At 42.5% G+C, this 14988-nt stretch overlaps 1 protein-coding gene across 4 annotated transcripts in view; it reads right to left on the reverse strand.

Annotated features, from left to right (window-relative positions):
• Window positions 1–2774: 2774 nt before the first annotated feature.
• Window positions 2775–14988, reverse strand: part of TTLL10 (tubulin tyrosine ligase like 10) — an 81355-nt gene continuing 69141 nt past the window's right edge. For 2 of the 4 annotated variants that reach the window (XM_083163252.1, XM_083163251.1), the window contains 4 exons: window positions 9651–9791; window positions 8309–8425; window positions 5956–6049; window positions 2776–3554 (listed from right to left, as the gene is read on the reverse strand). In XM_083163252.1, coding sequence (XP_083019378.1) covers window positions 2851–3554; window positions 5956–6049; window positions 8309–8425; window positions 9651–9791 — 1056 coding nt within the window. In that variant the 3' untranslated portion in view covers window positions 2776–2850. Of the gene's footprint in view, window positions 3555–5955; window positions 6050–8308; window positions 8426–9650; window positions 9792–14988 lie in introns of all 4 variants that reach the window. The other 2 variants (XM_083163253.1, XM_083163254.1) reach the window with 2 other exon arrangements.

Here is a 14988-nt window from a genome sequence, read left to right on the forward strand (position 1 = left end):
AATTCAGTAACCGGTAGTGTGAAATGGAGAGAGCTTCCTGTTAGGTTAAAGCTTGTTTCTCTTTCCTGCAGAATGAGATGACCTGAGGGGGGAGGGAAGCTCCAGCAAGTTTCTCAGTTTTAGAGAAAGAAAAGAACTTGTAGAAAGGGTGAAAGGCGAGACTGAGGCAGAAAAGACCCCGACAAAGGAATACACTCTCTTTGTGCGACAGGGACCTGTGTGGATAATTGTAAGTGACACTGTGGAGTCACTATTCTGTATAGTACAAAACTTCTGCACACCAGAGAAGGGAGTGAATCCCAGTCAGTGATTATACAATATCACTGCATGGGAACAGCAGGTCAAGACTGTCAGAGATATCAGTGCTAGAGTGACACGTAGGAATAATTCTACATGTCATATTCTATCCTAAGGCAGGTATTTCCTAACGCCAAGCCCTATTCTCAGTGTGGGCGGAGACTGGGGAGTTGTTGTGGCTCGCACCTGCACATCAATTAATCAAGGGGAATATTCTACCCAATAAAAACATCACGGCTAAAATAAAGTCAACTAGTTTGCGACAATTATTAATCAGATACATATAATATGAACAACTTGTCAAATCTTTATTTAACAATTTAATGACCACATGTATTCGCACCACAATAACTAGACATATTTTGAAACATTTTGAAATTTTGTGTAGATTGATTCTTTTTGCATAAGTGGATCTAATACTGCGGTTTTGTTTTAGGATCCGTAGGTATTTCCATAGCGAGTATAGAGGATTTGTTTTGTCTGGTGCATTTGAGGGACATTTTAACTAGAGATGTGCAGGTTCTGATTTACTCTGATTTACTCTGATTTCAAAGCAGGGTCTTATTGGCTATTCCAAAATCACATGACAGTTGTTGACAGTTGATAGCCAATACGATCCTGCTTTGAAATCTGAGTAAATCAGAACCTGCACATCTCTAATTTTAACAGAGGAGGGGTCTGTGTTGCAGACTCCAGATGGGCACCTTCTCTCCACTGTGCCATCAATGATTCCTAATCATCGATGGTTTATGGCCTATGTAGAAACTGTCAAAGAAAATGGATGACCAATACATGCAACCATCAATGGAAAATTGCACTATTGTCATCAATGGCAAACATCGATGGCAATGTTGGCCATAACTACAGTACAGTAGGCTCTGGCATTGTTAAAAAGAGTCAATATTTTATAAGGCACAACCTTGCCTTGCCAATGACTGCCATCCTGTATGTCCAGCGATCTCGGACTGCATTACATCCCGCCTATAGTGTAAATGGATCAGGGGCAATGTTCCCTCTAATTTTATGAAGACTGTGTGCGGCAAAAGATTTTGGCTGTGCAACTTTGGAAGGAAATTTTAATTTTTGTGCGTCACTTCTATATATAACTGGAAAATTACGTTCAGCATTTGTGTTAACTTTTCTTCAAAATGATATTAAACATTCAAAACATTTAAACATTCAAAACACAGCACATGATGTAGTTAATGGGTGAAACACACATGAATTTAGTCCACAACTGCAAAAAGTTGACCACTTCTGCTTTGTGCGCTCTGTTGTAATGTCTGTGCGCATACTCGGCGAGGTGTGTGCGCGCGCACACGCGCACAGCTTAGAGGGAACACTGATCAGGGTGTGGTTTGCTGGGAAGTAGGTATGGCCCAGGTAGAAAATAATAGAAGCCAAGTAGCCATGGCGGTGGCCTAGATGTTAAAAAATAAATACGGGCATGGTGTATATTTTGCAGTGACAATTGTATGGCCCATGTTGCAATGAATATGGTGAGAGTGGGCCAAGTTGCGGTTTGCCAGGAATATGCTACAGTCCATGTGAACATTAACATAGTGTGTGGGCATGCCAGATTTTGGCTTGAGCATATCCATCCCTCTGAGTTGTCATATGATGAAATAGCACCAAATAGCACCAATGGTTGTAGAATTCTGTTCATTATTTAAATATGTAGGTTATGTATATAAAATATCATTCCTGTTTATAAAAATACAGAATATAGCTGGATTTAAACTACTGCTTTGACCACAACACAGTGTTCAGCACAAATACACTAAAAAATAAAAACACTTATACATTTGTGTAACACAAAACAATGTTTACAAACATAATGGGTGAAATGTAATAGGGTAAGAGAATCAGAAAGTGAGAGATTTGGTAAGAAATCTCCAGGGTTTTTTTTTAAAGCGGCAATCATTTACACTGCAAAATCAAACTGGTTTTGCAGTGTAAATGATTGCCACTTTTAAAAAAAAACCTGGAGATTTTATACCAAATCTCTCACTTTCTGATTTTCTCACCCTATTACATTTCACCCATAAGTCTGGATAAACTTCAGGATTACCAGACTTTTTTTTAAAACATGACAGTTGGGATTCCTCTATTTGGCTTTCCAGCACTTTAATAGAGTTAAGCCCCATACAAACTAAATGTCCGGGAACCGCGGCCCATATATTGAACAATATCGGCCATATTGCATGTACAAACGGAACGATATTGGCCACTGATATCGTTCAGTGGCATCACTGGAACCCACTGAACAAGCAGCCAAATTGACCTGCATGTTCAGAAGACATCAATCATCGTTAACGATGTGGCGGGAGGGACCTGTGTGGCGGGAGGGCACATCGTTAACGATTTTGAAAATACATACTAGATGATATTGTGAACGATATCGATCGGGAGTCCTTTTCTGAGAGATTGTTCACAATATCCTCTAGTGCGTGTGTATGGGGCTTTAATGTTAGACCTGAGAATAAAAGAACAACACAATTCTGGAATTTGTTCTGCAGCAGGAAATCTGTCTTTATTCATTTCCAATGGGACTTATTCCTCAAGGGACTTCAGATGTCCCTGTTTAATGTTCTGCGTATCTTCAAGACGATTATGTTCACTGGTTTCCTTATGTCCGGGGTTATAACCAGTGTTTAAAAGATTATAATTGAGACTTGAGCTGACGACAACATTTGTGTATATTGGTGCACAGGATGAGCTCCTTCTGGTGTTCTGGTTTTTTTTATTTCCAATTATCCGAAATCTCTGAGGACCCGAAAAGGAGATTTTGGCTACAGGACTTGGCGGCTCAATTTTGCCTTTTGTTTGTCCCGGGTCTGTTATAAAGTTATGTTGTGTTACATCAAAACTCTTCGAAGTGGTCTCCTTTCTGCCTTTGTGTTTGACTGAATGGAGAGTAAAGCCATCATAAAGTCCGGTCATATTAACAGGAGATACTGCTAAGGTTGCTCTCTGCGGAGACCTGGAGATGTGTGGTTTAGCTATAATGAGGCTGCCACTGTCTTTGGAAGCTTTAAAAGATTTATTTGACTTTTCCACATTTTTTACTGGTCCATTAAGGCTTTCAGATGGCGCTGCTTTGTCCATCTTAACAGGGCTGATGCTTCTGGGCCAATTGAATTTCACAGTCTGCTCATTATTCTCTCCATTGTATAACAGTACAAACTTGCTCTGAGTATTCAGGGGTATAATGCGTTGGCCTTTAAAGCTTTTGTTGAAGATTTCAAGAGCCAAATCTACAAAAACAGAAAAACTGTTGAATTTACATCAGATGTCTAAAGCAGGGCACTTGTGTGACATGGAAACTAACAAAGGTGTGAACTTTGTTAGCCTAGAAGTGTATTTTTGAAAAACACTTTTTATGACATTCACAAACAATTAAGGTGCGTACACGCGCTTTGATTTGCTTTAGAATCAATGTTCGTTACGATTTTCCATTAGATTTGGCATTAGATATTTCCATTCAATTTGGCAAGAGATCTGTACTTTTGCATTCGATTCGATATCGATTCCACAGTGAAGGCACAGTTGACACATTAGATCTACTAGATTGTATTTGATATAGTCTTGCCTGGATAGTCTATTTTTCTATTTGATTTAGACAAAACGGGAGTGTGCATCATATCGAATACGGATCTAACACATCTTAAAACATTCAATTTCGATTAGATTTCGATTAGATTTTGCTTCTAGAAGAAAATCGAATTGAAAACATGCCAAACCGAAGCGAGTGTACAACCCATTATAGTTTAGTCATATCTGCTAGATTTGTGGGATAAGATTTAATGGGATGAGAGATTCAGAAAGTGAGAGATTTGGAAATCTCCAGTTTTTTAAAGCGGCAATCATTTACACTGCAAAAACAAACTGGCTTTGCAGTATAAATGATTGCCGCTTTAAAAAAACTTCTTACCAAATCTCTCACTTTCTGAATCTCTCGTCCTATTAAATATCACCCGTAGATTCAGATATACGCCTGTGAGTTGCTGGGTGGATCAACCACAACAAACACAGTATACAGATTCCTTTATAGTTTATGAATAAATATGTAAACTACGGTAACATCATGTTGGTACTCTCTTGTTTATGCACAGGGCTGGTGCTAGGGTGTTCAGTGCCCTCCCTGCAAACCATAAATTTGCATCCTACCACCCATATATTAATAAAGGGTCAGCAAAAGCAAAAAAGGGGTATGGTCTCACAGGGAAGGACATGGCCACCTTGACCCGTGCGCATTGTGATCATTGCACATGTGCGATCTGCCAATAATCTGTTGCGTGAATATCAGCCATTACATACAAACATGAATAAGGGCCAATGGGTCAGATTTAGTAAAGCAAATTATTCTAAATCTCTCTGCTCATGTTACTGTATCTGCCCCACCTGCAGTGCAATATGGTTTTGCACATCTTGCATTCATTGGGGGGTATTCCATTTCTCGCCTCTATTTCCAACGGGGGATATAGCGGCAGGTGCCTATTCAATGCTGTCTCTCCTGACAGCTTTGAACAGGCACGTCGGCAGAACGGACCCAACTTTAAAAGCAGTCGGGCCCGTTCTGCCGAGAACAGCTGTGGATTGTTGAGCTCATGGTCGTATCTCGATGATCCATGGCTGTTTCTCGCGGACACGTCCTCTTTTCCTGCACTCGGCAGGTGGGACATTCACCTGTTGAATCTTAGTCGAGCAGGCCGAGAACGGGCCAGGGGCATGACTATGGGGACGTACCAACAGTTGAATACCCCCATAGTGAAAAAATATGTGTAAAACAAGTGTTTTGGGGCTTTTATTAATAAACCTAAAATTTTATTCAGCATTTTCGTAGGAGAAAGTTATTCTTTTCTTTTTTTGTATTTAGAAAATTCAAAAGTACTTAGAAATCTACATAAGAGCTTACTGTCTGTGTCCAGCCCCTATTACGTAAGTTCTCGATCTCGGTCCACAGGACCCCACACAGTTCAGGTTTTACAGGTCCCCTGAGGATTTTTAAAATGTGACAGTTGTGTGTACACAGTGCAGCTGCCGGTTGACCTGGAAAACATGACCTGTGTGGGGTCCTGAGGACCGGGTCTAAGAACCACTGTTCTAGTTCATATTGAGCTTGAATATTGAACAGTAGGCACTTGCTTACATCAAAGTTATTGCATGGAAATACCTTGTAGCCTTCATCCAATTGCTGCAAACCACTGATTAAATTCTTGGAATCATCCATGTTTTTAACCGATTGGTTTCCAATGTCCATCCCTACTCCTGTGTCAACTCACCCACACCCTATTAGAGAGCATTGTTATATCTGAGTGGGGGGGATTGAGGCCAGTGTTGGCCTGGCTCGGCGTGGAATAATTGACACTTCTGGAGGGCCCTGCTTTACATTTGGGAAAAACAGCTGCAGAGACAAGTAGACTTCACAAGCCTGGATGGGGAAATGTTTTCTAACCATAGAGAGAACAATTGGCCTATTCATTGCTTGATAAATTGCATTAATATCTCTCCATAACTCAGATAGTACTACGTTACTTCAGTAAGGCAGGAGAAAGCTGGGATTTCTCCAGAGAGGACCATTTAATAAATTGGAGAAGGCCCTAACGATTAATTTATCATAAATAGAGCCCTTAATATCATACATGAGAAACATACCGAGAGTTTCAGTGACCACACTTGGAATGACTTCTTTTAGCACCTCGCAGTTGGTGTGCAGGGCAGGATTGCAGTTCATCTCCAGTAGCCAAACCTAGAAAACAAGTGTCACATAGGGGTGTGTGTCATGCCACAAAGTGATTCGCAGGAACTTTGCAGAACCATTTTCTTGGGTTAAGTGTTTAAAGGGGATACGGTACAGTTGGTCGACCACTAAAGGTCAAGAGAGGGAGGGGTTGAAAGGTCTACACAAGCATTAGCTCAACGATGGGAAGGTCGACAGTGAAAGGGTCAACAGAAGTTTTTCACATTTTTTTTAACCGACTTGTGCCGACAGACAGTATTTAATACCCTAGGGTGTGGAGGGAAAATATAATAGTGTGGCTGAAGCATGGCGAGTGCAGCGAGCCCTGCGAGGGGACACGGTGCACTGATGAAGAGTCCATGTCAAGTTCCATCAAAATACGACAGAAAAAGTGGAAAAACTCCTTTTGACTGTCAACCTTCCCATTGTCGACCTAATGCTTGTGTCAACATTCCGACCCTGTTGACCTTAGCCATGTCGACCTATTTAATGTGTCAACCTAAGCCCTGTCAATCTTTAGTAGTCGAACTGATGTATGTCGACCTGAATAGTGTCGACCCTCCGGCCCATACCTGTTTAAAGTGGGTACATGCTACTTAAAGGCCCATACACACACTGGGCGACTATCAGCTGAAAGACGCTCAGTTTACTCATTGAGCGGCTTTCATCTCGAAAACCAGCCAGTGTGTACGGGGCAGCGATGAGCGGTGAGTGCTGCTGCGTGCTTCGCATCATCGCTGGCCCGGCTGCTCATCTGCTGGTATTACCAGCAGACGAGTGATGGGGTGGACGGCTTTCCATAGTGTCCTGCTATGGAAAGTCGTCCACCCTGGGGAAAATCGCTTAAAACGGGTGAATAACGCTAAGTGTGTATGGACTGAGCAGTTTTGAGCCCAGCGATTTCCCCATCATCATTATCCATACACTCTGGGCAAAAACGTACGCGTGTATGGACCTTTCGTCCTTCCTGCTTCCGTTCCCAACCAACTTGTGTGCTGCTGCTGGCATCCTCATATCCTGATTGCTTCTAGGTAGTGCTAGGCCCAACCAATTAATCTTCTAATGTGCCCTTTTTAAAAAAAAAAATGGAATACAATAGGTGCTCTGACCCTTGCTAAACACAATTGAAAATGTCAAATGAAACAGTGAATTCAATTCCTTCAAGGTAATCAACTCACTAAAAAAGATCTAAATCTCTCTATGGTGATGTAGAAATGTGTAGCAGCTTATAAATAGGATGCTAAACTTAATAGTAAAGTAAACATGTTAGGCTTTACGTATTGGTGGATACAAATATAAACTTTAAGGTTCATAAATGCTGTATTGTGAGTTAAGGCGCTTATTTGTGTATACACTGATTATTATGGGAAGAATGCAGCTAATGATACCCCTTTCGCACTGGCAAATATTTCCCGGGTTATTGCACATGATCGCCCAACATCCCAGGAAATCTGTCAGTGTGAAAGAGCCCTGAAAGAATATCCCAGGTCCAACGTTCTGGGATTTCAACCCAGTTCTTGATCAGGGTAGAACCTGGGATCAACCCGGGATGCTGTGCAGCGTAAAAGGCCCCTACCCGGAATTGGGTACACGGGACTGTTAAAAACACTGTGATTGGAGCTTTCTTGGGCTCACAAAATATGATGTCATCTTCCAATGCCCTGGAAAGCAGAAGAGAAGCCTTGACATCGCAGAACAGAGGAGAGAGGCATTATGGCTACTTGGGCAGAACAGGAAATAAGAGAGCCGCTGAACATAAGGGGTGAGGAGGAAATAAAGCATCAGATAACAGGATTGAAGCCAGAGGAATAATCCGAACACAACAGCAAGTTGTCATTCAGGAGCTATGGCATACACACTGCTTCTCCATTGGCCATGGCTGCTGCAATGCTGTGAGCAAGACCCACCCCTCCCTTTACTTGTCTACTTATTGTGACCTCATCTATGTGCTCCAGAATTTTTTTTAATTTCTAATGCCATACATATGTATTTGCAGGGATTTCCCGGGATCAGTGTGAATGGGGCTGTCCCGGGTCAATCCCAGGTTTGAGTGATTGATTGGTAGTTTATCACTCTCCATTTTATCATACTTGAAGCTTAGTGCATCTGGCCCAGGTAGGTAGGTCGCCAGGGGATTGTCATAGTACAATAACAACTCTACTGTTTTTTTTTCTTCGTATTATTAATTCATTTTAAGCCTATGTGAAATCTGTTTCCCTATGTAAGACTGAAAGGAAATCTGGGATACAGTTTGCCTTCATGGAATACCTTGAAATCTTCATCGATCAGGAAGTCGCAGCCAATAAGGTCGAAGAACCCCTTCCGGCACTCCAGCTTGGATTTCACACTCAGGAAGCTATGTATAATTATCTGCTGCATCCTTCTCTGTCAGATACAGGATGATGTGACACCACATAAAAATAATGACCAGCATTCCTAAAGCACTTCCTACAATCTCTAGTAGGTGGGTATGACATTTATGTAGCATTGCATGTTCTAAATACCCATTCACTGCTTCCAGCGTGGAGCAAGATCCTCACCTGGGACTAAATATTTGGAGATCAAGCTAATACAACATGATTGGCAACTCATAATGATTTGGACATGTCAGATTTATGTGTGAGATTTTACATACACTATATTTAATTTTAGCGTTGAAAAAGACAAAGTAGTGTATTAAATTACCCATGGGAAATACTGTGGGATTTTAACTCCCTGAATAAGAGCTACAGTATTCAGTTACTGTTGGCGGTATGCCCCGAGGGTGCAAACCGAAATCTGCATACAATGCACCCTCGGGGATAGTTGCATTTATTGCCATGGTAACCTGAATAACTCCAGGCACTTATTATTCCTTACCCTGAGTTAGCCGAGGATTTTACCGTGTGATAAGGGGATCACTGAGGGATATTATTCAGCCCCTAACTGTCATTTTCCAAACGTGCACCAAAAAACTCCAAAAATGCTAGTTTCAGTTGTTTGGCCACATGCTGCCAGAGTGGCCAATCCCGGGCATTTTAGTTCAAGCCTGGGACTCTGACCGTGTCACTCTGCGCAGAATTATCACGGAATCTCAGAATTGGAAGCTTTGCTCCCTGGATTCATATGTCAATGATTTTAGGGCCATCCATGCTGCATATGCACCAAGCCCCAGAATGCAATAGATTCCAAGGCTTGATTGATGCGGTGGATACTGCCATCTTTAAATGCAATTGTCCTATTGAAGCCTATATGATTCTATTGTATCTCCCTGCAGAAAGGGGATCCGATTACACCCCTTCATCAATAGACGCATGCACAAATAGAACACTGGGTCATAATCCCAGCATTTGGTACTGCAAGAGCTGTCCTTTGTGATTTTCTTAATGCATATGCCGCTAACATACGCCGATATGCATACACATCCCATGCAAATTTTGATTAATCCTGCCCACACCCTGTAACATGGCAGTTAGTAGCTGATTGGCTGGTAGAATACCTCTGTCCACTTTATCTCTCTCCAGGGCTTAGTAAATATATCCCAAGTTACATATATTTATACAACAATGACTTTACACACACACACACACACACACACACACACAATGGCTGTCATTTTCTATTGTCTCACCGTGAAGACATTCAGTACCCAGTCCTGGGGTAGACCCTTCACTGGAGCAAACAACTCATTGACATATGTGTTGAATCTTTCCATCCCCCAGACTGTTTCCTCTTTCATCTCATTATACAGTGGGTTTTTCTTCTGCATGTACTGATAAGCAAAAATACATGACAAAAGGTAAAATAAAGGCATAACTGTTCTGCGTCAATACAACAGTCTGCCCAGACAAACAGATAATGTAAAATAAATGTAACATTAGGTACTTGTGTATTATCACGGCGCCCATCGCATATCAGAACACGATTTTTAATCGCATCGCATCACATGCCATCGCATGCCATACACCCGATGCACAGCGATTTAAGCCCCCTATACGATTTGAAATTGTATAAGCACCCTAATGGGTGCTTACAATGTTTAATGCACCCCCACGCCACCCCCAGTATGAACGTGAACCCTAAGCGTGGCGAGCGCAGCGAGCCGGCGAGGGGCGGCGTTACGCGTCCTCCGACCTTTTCATACCCCCACCATCCACGTCGGCGTGGAGTTCATTTTATATAGTGTGGCGAGCGCAGCGAGCCTCGTGAGGGGACGCGTATTACTTTACATGTATTCCGCGTCCCCATACTATATAAAATCAACTCCACGCCAACGTGGATAGTGGGGGTATGAAAAGGTTGGAGGAGGCGTAACGCCGGATCGAACCCATGACCTCAGCCGTGCTGCCAATTTCTAGATTCTCTTTGATGATGGGCAGATAAAGTAGTTTGTGTTGTGTGTAAAATCCCTTCCAATAACATGTGAATCTATACCAGCCTGTTACTTCTACATAACATGGCATGTCCAATGGATATGTTCAAGAATCAGTCTACTAATGCAGTGGTTCCCAACCCTGGTCCTCAAGTACCACCAACAGTGCATGTTTTGCAGGCCTCCACACAGAATCACAAGTGCTACAATTAGCTCCACCTGTGGATCTTCTCAAATGTGCCTGAATAATGAGTGCACCTGCCGGGTGACCTGGAAAACGTGCACTGTTGGGGGTACTTGAGGACCAGGGTTGGGAACCACTGTACTAATATTATAGGCCACTAAATCTATTAAAAAAGAACCAATTACATATTTATATTAAACTCTATACAGGCATAGGAGCATACACCTAACCCAACATGACTTGATCAGTGGATCGGATCATTACATACATAAATAGGACAATACACCCATTCAACATACTGTAACATGACCAATGCACATGGTCATTATACAGTTCTGTATAAATGTATAATGTACTGGAGGGCAGAACACTAACAATTCTTTGCTAATAATCCATCTGAATTACACTCAAAAGCAGCAAAAGGACATCCTGATGCTCTCCCAGGGTTGGGAAACACCAATACCCAGCATGCTCTGCCAGCTGTTAACTAGAAAATTATATCAGAACTTGCAGTACCACAATGCCAGTTTTACTCTATACAGTCATGTGGCATTATCCATACCTAGCAGAAAAAAAGGAATAGAACTGCGCAATATAGGGGGTAACAGTACATGCAATTTATTTGCTTACTAATATGAAACCACATACAACATATATTAAAAAACAACATATAAGAAAAATAATAAAAAGGTACATATAATATAAAATATTTTTGCACAACCGGTTGTGTCTAGTTAGTATGCAAATTTAAAAGAATATATTCCACTTCCCTTGAGGTTAGTCACAGTCATATTAGTGTGTTAGTTGATTAGAATGGCTGGTTTGGTTAACAGTCTGGTTATGGATGAATGATGAAACTTGCAATAGATTTTTGTGTTACACTGTCAAGGTTTTTTTATGTCTGGCCAGACATCTTGTAATTCGGGGTACCTTACAGCTGCCACCTGTTATTCCTCCGGTCTCCCAGTTGATGGTGCTGAATCACCTTTTGGTCCAACTTTATCTGGAGTCACCTTTGGATGGATGGTCTGGTCTGATTAGTTTGCTGTATGGTTTCCCTCTGGTGCAGTATTCAGTAGCCAACGCGTTTCCCCGCCTCCGGTCACGGACTCAGCGGCTTTCTCAAGGATAAGATTATTTTCTTATCCTTGAGAAAGCCGCTGAGTGCTAACACAAAAATCTATTTCAAGTTTCATCACTAATCCATAACCAGACTGTTAACCAAACCAGCCATTCTAATCTACTAACACACTAATATGACTGTGACTAACCTCAAGGGAAGTGGAATATATTCTTTTAAATTTGCATACTAACTAGACACAACCGGTTGTGCTAAAATATTTTATATTATATGTACCTTTTTATTATTTTTCTTATATGTTGTTTTTTAATATATGTTGTATGTGGTTTCATATTAGTGAGCAAATAAATTGCATGTACTGTTACCACCTATATTGCGCAGTTCTATTCCTTTTTTCTGCTAGCCAAATTTGGGGCACCAAGCTACCCCCCTTAGAACAGCAGCAACCAACGGGGAGTGACAGTACCGGTGTATTGTAATTAAGATCTGGTTTATTGGTTTAGGAGGGTCAACCCACTCACGGCGCAGGACTTAGTAAAATTATCCATACCTGGCTACCTTCCCATACTAGAACAGTGGGAATGAGATGCGGTGACATCACAAGGCAACGTCTCATTCCCACAGCATGGAGGATCTGCAGAGGAGCATGTTCCCTGATTCACATTCGGATGACACTCATGCTGGAGCCTCAGTTGACTGTAAGTCACACTACTTGTGTGGATAGAAGCTGGCTTCATCATGCAGTAAATTCTAAAAGAATTTTAGTTGGGGCCTGACAAATAAATATTAATTATGGGCGACATTAAGGAGGGGGTAAGTCACATGGTAGATTGATGGTACCAGTGGGACACGGGGGGGGGGGGGGTGTTAGATTGCAGAGACGCTGAGAATGACACTAGAGAGAAGAGGGAAATGTCACTGGAGGATAGCGCTGGGGAGATGCAGGGGGGTGGTGCTGGAGAGATGGGGGGAAATGTTGTTAGAGAGATGCAGGGATGATGGTGCTGGATAGATGGGGAAAATCTGACTGGAGAGATGCAGGAGGGCAACGTTGGGGAGATGGGGTAAATGTCTCTGGAGAGATGCAGGGAGAATGGTGCTGGAGACATGGGGGAAATGTTGCTGGATATATGCAGGGAGACAGAGTAATTGCCACTAGAGAGATGCAGAGAGGACAATGTTGGAGAGATGGGGTAAATGTCACTGGAGAAATGCAGGGAGGATGGTTATGGATAAACAAGGGTAAAGTTGATCAGAAATGCAGGGGAGGTGGCACTGGAGAGATGCACGGGAGGTGGCACTGTAGAGATGCATGGGAGGTGGGACTGGAGAGATGGAGGGGAGGTGGCACTGGAGAGATTATTGAGAGGTAGCACTGGAGAAATGAAGGGAGGATGGCACTGGAGAGATGAAGTTGAGGTGGCACTGGAGAGATTATGGGGAGGTAGCACTGGAGAGATTATGGGGAGGTAGCACTGGAGAGATGAAGGGGAGGTGGCACTGGAGAGATGAAGGGAGGATGGCACTGGAGAGACACAGATGGGATGAAATACAGGGGGAATGAGGTCAGAGACTATTCACAACTGGCAGGATTAGATAGAAATTGCTGGGGTTTTGGGGTTGAAGATATCTATCCTAAATAAACCAATTTACTCCTACAAATGGTTCCAAATTGAAGCTAATGTGTGCTTATTTTCATATGGGGGGCAAAGTTTGTTTTATTCTTGTGGGGCAAATTGGTATTTATTTCCTGTGGGGGTCAATGTGTTTTATTTTTCTCCATTGAGGAACAATGGGTGCTTATTTTGCTGTGATGGACATTGAATGTTTGTTTTTCCTGTGTAGGCCATGTTTTTTTATCTGTGCGAGTCAGACACACACATGAAGAAGTGCATTAAGAAGGTGTTTGCCATTCCTATGTGGCTACAAGGGGTTGGCTAATCAGATGTAGTTCCATATAGTGGTTGCATATAGAGTTTAGCTATATTGCCCAGACACATAGGGCCTTATTCTAGTTCACTCTTTCTGACAAATTCCGTCTTAGATGGACAAAACCATGTGCACTGCAGGGAGGCAGATGTAAAATGTGCAGAGAGAATTAGATTTGGGTGAGCTATTTTGTTTCTGTGCAGGGTAAATACTGACTGCTTTATTTGTACACTGCAATATAGATCTCACTTTGAAGAAAAACCCCACCCAAAGCTAACTCTCTCTGAACAAGTAACATCTACCCCACCTGCAGTGCACATTGTTTTGTCCATCTAAGAAGGATTTTGTCAGAAAGAGTGAACTAGAATAAGAGCCATAGTCTGTATCTAGCATAGGTCTGGTGAAAGATTCAATGGAGCAACCTTTGGCAGTTGTGAATTTCCTATAAGGCATGTGAGGAATCTTTCTAAAGCTGGCCATACATCAGGACGACCTGCATACGACCTAAACGTATGCAGGTTGTAGATCGGTCCAACAAGCGCACATACAGTAGGACTGTAATGAGAGCCGTTGGATGAGACATGCAGCACGTCTCATCTGAGGGCCGACCTCACAACCAGTGGGCCGCACATCATGTGATCGTGTGTACACGATGTGCACACAATCCATCGCACGACCAGTCGAGATTGGACGTTCATGTCCAATGTCCTTCTGGTGTATGGGGGCCTTAAGAGTGACACATGCTTGGGAAGGCACTGCAAGCTCACTAGCATGAGAGCCTTGCTAGGCCCATGGCCAGATGAGGACAGGTGATTCTTTTTCTGACATTATGACTTATTTATTTTGCAGCTGGTGACTGAGGATGAGGTAATGGGGAAGGGATCATGTGGTTGGTGCTGCTTTGGAAGTCAGAAGGACACAGCAACAAGGGGACAGTGACATTGTGGCTGAGAATATGGTAGGAGGAGCTGTGGAAACATGTTGGCAGACAGTGACTGAATGTACCTTGGTGTTACCCCCTTGACGTTTCGCTGCCCGGGATTGCGGCTTCGCAGGTGACTCATTTTTTCTTTTATGTACACCAATTGTATATTTATCTGCTTATTAAACGATGTTCAGAGCGGTTCGGAGTCTAACGACTGTAAATGTAGACACATTTTATTTCCAGATCTGACACTGGGACCTGGTACGGTGATCACGAGGTTAGCTGCCTCCTGGCCACTCTTGAGAGCCAACACTGAAAGATTGTTTCCTTCATACATTGTCAGGATATACTGTACAGCGCATAATCATTGTATGAAACACCTGCTGGTCAAAGTTACGCGCCCTTAGACTGCCTATGGCATACCAGAAGGATTCAGGACAGGAAATAGACACAAGCATAACAGGACACAGCTGTCAGG

Source organism: Crinia signifera, chromosome 19 (genome assembly GCF_055691185.1).
Source record: "Crinia signifera chromosome 19, ASM5569118v1, whole genome shotgun sequence".
Lineage (NCBI taxonomy): Eukaryota > Metazoa > Chordata > Amphibia > Anura > Myobatrachidae > Crinia > Crinia signifera.